Below are 6,050 nucleotides of genomic sequence, written 5' to 3' on the forward strand. Positions count from 1 at the left end.
CCCCTGTGTGTCTCACAGATGTCCCTGTGTGTAGTTTATCTGATGTCTGTCTGTAAAGGTCTGTGTCTTCTCCTTGTCCAGTGCCAGTTCGTCTTGTATTGCACAAAGCGTTCCAGACTTTTCGGACTTTACCCAAGACAACTGGAAACTGTGCTGCCAAAGGCACTTCCACTTCTATACTGCATTAAGGCCCTGAACACTATTATAAGGAAGATTTCAATTTATGATTTTTAATACATTTGCAAAAAATTCTATAAAAATATTTTCAGCAGGACACTGATGAAAAATTATATTTCTTTCCAATTAAATCTAAAGCACAATTGATGTACTAAATTCGATGGTATCTGAATAGTCTCTGAAGCCCCTGTTGACAGGTTAACTCAAAATTGACAGCTTGATAAAATTATGTAACCTTTGTTCACCAATGACCATCTTTTTAAGTAAGGTTACAGTAAACAACATCGTCACACTTCTGAAAAAAACAGCCATGAACTACAAATATGTGTGCATATCATACTTGTGCGTGTTAAGTTTGGCAGTGAAAATAATAGAGCAGGCCTGATGCTGTTTTCTACGGTGATCTCAACAGTCACAGTAACCTTATCAGTGACACCATTATCTTCATGCTGTGCAATGACAAAAAACTTCTCAAGATCCATATTCAACAATCGGCCAGAGATTATGTGGTTGCTTGTGCAGGGAGAATTTCCTTAAATCGGCTGACCTGTTCTCTTTCTAACAGAATAATCCAATAACAAAGAAGCTCATTAAGATGTTTCTTTCAGGAATACCTTCAGAGTAAGTAAGTAAAACTGCAACTTCCAGACTGCTGCCAAGTTTCAATATTTTTGTCTCTAAACTAAAACAAAAAGGTAAAAACATCATGTTATTGACAAGCAGCTTAACACCCCATTTAAATTTGCATTCACGAAGACACATTAGAAAGCCAGTTAAGCTTGGACAACTTGTGTTGCATCACATTGCTGCTGAAAATTATCACTAGTTTAGCTACGTTTTCCCAGTCTAACTTATTAGATGAGCCTGACCTCTGTTGCACTGCAGCTTCTCTTCAGAATGGATGCAAATCATTCAAACTAAATATGTTCACTCTCCTGTTTGTTAATACGACACTGATTACAACCTACTGCATCCATGGTATGGTCCACTGAGTTATATCTTTGTCCGACCACTGCGTAGTATTCTCAACATGATAAAACTATTCATGAAGTAAGCCTAACATTTGATTGTGTGCTCGGTTACAGCTGATGAACAAGTGTAAACCTGAACATAGCCCTGAAAGTGAGCTATAACTTAACTATGTGTGTGCAACCCCTTTCTCAGCTACACGTCTGGGCTCTGTTTTAAAAGATGCTTCATCTGACTGTCGCCTAGAATTAGAAGTGGAGTTGTAACGCATGTAAACAACTAGTAATAGCTCACATATCACTCCTATGACTCAAAGCATCTTTCCTTTAGCCTGCATTTGTGAACAGTATGCTGACAATATATTCCATAAGATAAACAGGTTTCATTTCTAACACAGTTGGACTACGAGTGTGGATGTAGCACGACATCAGTCCAGCCCACACTGCTGACAGTTGATTGCTTTATAAATGTGTACTATATGTATATGAAGGGCGGGGGGAAGTGGCCCCTTAATTTAGACATGTCCCAGGATAAATTAGGAAATTTCACAGTGGATAGAATAACTGCATTTTGAGAATAACTTATTTTGCAATACACCACCAAAACCCCACATAACCTTCCTAGGACAAATAGATTTTGTAATGAAGGGACCATACATATATTTTACTAACTCATAGGTTAATTTATTTGGCAGCTTAGCGAATCAAAAGCTCTTACACAGCACAGATACACCCAAGTAAGCTAAGACAGTGAGGTGTGGGGAAGAACAATATCTACCCTGTATGAGTGAGGCACCTGCCGGACACTGTCTCTGGATTTCTCAGTGAAGTGCTGACAATGTAAACAGTTTCAGAGTTTAACAAAAGGAACAGCTCTGGGCAAATGTGCACAGTGATTGCCACTATAAAAATGTAGCCTTGTTTTCAAGCTAAATTACAACTGACCTTGATTGCATTACAAATTGATGAAACTTCATATCTTTTTAGGAGACTGAGTAGATAAGGTATACTATTAAGCTCATTCAAATGAGCCACTAAACGATTCAAGTGAGGTCCATTTTTACCAATGTGCCTGTCTCCTTTTGTCCCAAGAACTGGGTATCAAAAGTTAATATTCCAAGTGTGAAAACTGTATCAATAACACCAAGAGTGAGGAACTGTTGTAATCAAAGCTGGTCTTGTTCGCTCATTTGAACAGATCAGTTCATGATTTGAATAGTAATATTCCAATAGACTATATTTCACTTGAGTGAGGTATTGGGCAGCTATTTGTGACAAAAGTTAAAATGTTTCCTGAAAAAATTTGTTTGTGAAGTATCAAAAAAAGGTGCATTTTAAAATTGGTAGCAAAATTCACATCAGCATTACGATGGAAACGTTGAACTAAACCAGCCCAGGTTAAAACATACATAAAGGTGTATTCAGACTAAAAAGCAATTTTGAGGAGAAACAATTCCATTGAAATTCAATGAAAGACAGATAACCATTTGTGCAAATTCATTTAGAGAAATAAAACCATTCAGATTAAGTGAAGTTACACTTATACCTAGGTTTAATGACGCTAATTAAGAAAAGTATTGAGGTAATAAAATAATATGACAGAAAGATTTGGAATTCTTGGTTGATTCTGGGATTGCACATTAGCTAGCATTCTAGACAAACATGTTGTCTACATTGATGGATGGGTCTCAATAACATCTCCACATTTGTTTAATTGTAGTGAGAAAATGTAAATAAAGCAAGACCGAAATGTCATTGGATTGAGGCTAATGTACTATAAGAATGTTTAAACAACCTCCAAATAATCCAGGTTTCAAGACTTCCATTTCTGGTAAATGTGCATGTCACTGAAACTGTTGTTACTATCAAAAAGGCAGGGTACCCATATTCACAGTCAGCCAGGCCAGTGTGTATACCATTTGATCCATGTAGAGTAGAATGTGAAAAACATTCACCCATACTATGCTAATTATGAACTGTTCTTTGTTCATTTAGCTTGTGCATGTATACACCCAAATAGGCAGTGTGGAGTAGAACCTTACAACTGACTGATTAATGCCTCCATAAATCGAAGGCTAACACAGAAACATAGCACACATTGTATGTATGTGCATGTGTATGGGTGCAAAAATGTGCAAAGGTGTATGGATGGGTGCACCCTAGGCCAGATTATAATCAAACTGGCCCTTTTCCAGACCATCGATGCCATCTGCCCAGGTGGAGGTTGGCATACTCCGGTAGGGGTCCAGCAGGATACGGAAGCATCGGACAATAAGGATAAGCAGGAAAACAAAGAGGAAGATGACCAAGGCAAAAGTTGTTTTCTGCTCCAGGGACATGGCAGTGATGGCTGAATCTGTTGAGGACGAGGAGGAAGACGAGGAGGAGGAGAGAGCAACAAAGTGTTCCCCTGCGGAGTAGAGCAGAGAGGAGAATGCAGAGGTGAAGGGCTCTCCCTCCATCATCCAGAAGAAGTGTGTGGTGGGGACAGGACAGTAGCACTGAAGATCCCACAGGAGGCACTGTGGCATCCTCTTCCCTCCAGCCCAGCCCCTTCACTTGGATTTCATTGCCTGGGGAGACATTGGACCAAAGCATCTTCATTAACATAGAAACCACAAAGTTCTTCAAGTTAGAAATTATGAATACCAAAATTCCGGGAATATTCAAAGTTGGAAACTTTCCATGGGAATTAACGGGAATATACGGGAATTAACAGGAATTAACAGGAATAAACTGGAAATGTTGTGGGTAATTTATATATATATATATAAACATTTTGTTTTGTCATAGGCTGATTTGAGCCCTGAGGAAACTTTGGGCACTTGACTATATGCTTCTGCATCGTTGTCTCCACACATGAGATAGTGCACGTGGCATTGTTCTGTAGAATAAGATGAGAAAAGAGTTTGTAAAAAAACACGAATGCAATGCCAGAGATATAAATAGTTAGCCAAACAATTGGAATCGTCTGTAAAAATATTTTACAATTGATGGATAAATGAATGGAAATAGGCTAGAAGAACAGATGAACAATGCTCAATCAGCATTTGGATTTCATAACTTAAATACTTAGATCAGCAAGACCAATGTGTGCACGTGCAGCCCTACCACAGCCTAATGAAATGATTAATTCTGTGGGAAACCCTGGAGAGCAAGTAAAAGATAATTCCTGGATTCGACCATTTATTTGAATCCACACCAAAATTCAACAGGTTTTTTTTAGTGGTAATCCATCCAGGATTTTTTGCATAATCCTAAATAATAAACAGAAAAACGGTAAAAACAGAATCTGATTGGTGAAGGTCATTAAAACATAACCTATTTGAAACATGAACACTTAAACACATATCAGTGTGATAAGGGTAAAATACTCATTTAACCTTTATTTATATAGCCCCTTTCAAAACACAGTTGGTGAGGGTTTACAAGTTAAAAATGAAAATTTTATGGCAAAAAATAGGAGACAATAAAAAAAATTTCAAAAATGTTATAGGCAAAATATAAATAAAATTCAAATAGACGCTGTGACTATACTACAGCAAACCTCTATCTCTCTCTCTCTCTCTCTCTCACACTCTCTCTCACTACTACTACTTACTATCTTTGTGTTGTTAACACACCTAGTCCCCCAATTTGGTGCCAATCATTGCAGCCTGAGATCTGCAAGAACACAGGACTGGTATTTATTCAGTAATGTTCAGATGAATTAAGGAAAGACTGAATGTCGGTGATCACTTCAATAAATGTTTCTTTGTTTTTTCCTGTCTCTAAGCCTGGAACAAGTATTGCATTACTTTGCAATGATCTGGCAGCATCATCCACAACTCACAAACCCCAGCTGATATGCAACAGTACAACCAGACAGTACACTTTTTTGCTTATGAGCTGGAGAAAATAGAAAAATCATATGTAGTAAGGTGGCTGCCCAAAGACATATGATATTACTTTTGCAAAGCATCTCCCTGGAGCTCAATCTACACCATCATCAACAAACACTGGGTAGCCCATTTCACAGAGGGGCAAAGAACAGTTGAAACTGTGTTTGCTTGTGTTTTTTCTTTCAAATACTATGATTATACAACAAATGACATTTGGCATAAAACACAAATTACAGTGAGGCTGAACACTTCTAATTGAGAGCTGTATTTGGTTGTTCAAAACAAGTCACTGTGTTAATATGAAATATTATCTTTTTTTGCACGTTTGAAAGTGTGATAGAAGAGTTGATAAAAATGTTTTAGCAATCGGGAAAAGCTGTAATATTGTGCATATGGTCATATTGTGTAAATCAATGAAGCACCTTGTAGATCTTAGCATTTTTTTTCAATTGTGGTACAGCAACATTGGTGTATTGTGGACAAATAAGTAACTCTGACAGCAGGGATCAGTCTGACAAGAACAATGTAAGCTCATCACCCTCTTTCACATTAACCCGTTCCAACTACCAAGGCAACCAGGCATTAGGAGACAGTTTCATACACCATTGCATTAAATCATCCATATCATATTATCCCATAGAGACCCTGACGCTAACCCTATAATACTAAAACATTCATTGTACCTTTAAAATCTAAAATAGATATGTGGAGTCTTGCATTGATAAGCTAAACATCACACCAGTGCCTTTACACACTTAGGAAAGATCTTGAAAGATGCGACCTGGGACTTCAGCCAAGGTGCAGCAACTATGATAGAGTTCCAAATGAACACTTTGCAATGACAAACATATCCATGTCCATTCTGTCAAATACAAATCTAAAGGGGATTAATGGACATCATATTGACATGTGCAGACATCAGGGGCCTGTGCCACGAAGCAACGCAACACCCTGACACAGGGGTGGACTGGCCATCTGGCATACCGGGCATAGTCCCGGTGGGCCGTTGACCCAATGTGGGCCG

At 38.2% G+C, this 6,050-nt stretch overlaps 1 protein-coding gene across 1 annotated transcript; it reads right to left on the reverse strand.

Moving 5' to 3' along the window:
* Positions 1–3,304: 3,304 nt before the first annotated feature.
* On the reverse strand, positions 3,305–3,676 carry LOC133000497 (cortexin-3). Its single transcript, XM_061070480.1, has one exon. It carries the CDS (start codon positions 3,674–3,676, stop codon positions 3,305–3,307), a length of 372 nt encoding a protein of 123 aa, XP_060926463.1.
* Between the last annotated feature and the right edge of the window lie 2,374 nt (positions 3,677–6,050).

This window comes from Limanda limanda, chromosome 1, assembly GCF_963576545.1.
Source record: "Limanda limanda chromosome 1, fLimLim1.1, whole genome shotgun sequence".
Lineage (NCBI taxonomy): Eukaryota > Metazoa > Chordata > Actinopteri > Pleuronectiformes > Pleuronectidae > Limanda > Limanda limanda.

Bases quoted from the DNA above. Each gene is read 5' to 3' on its own strand.
- LOC133000497 (XM_061070480.1), bottom strand. From the start codon at position 3,676: ATGCCACAGTGCCTCCTGTGGGATCTTCAGTGCTACTGTCCTGTCCCC.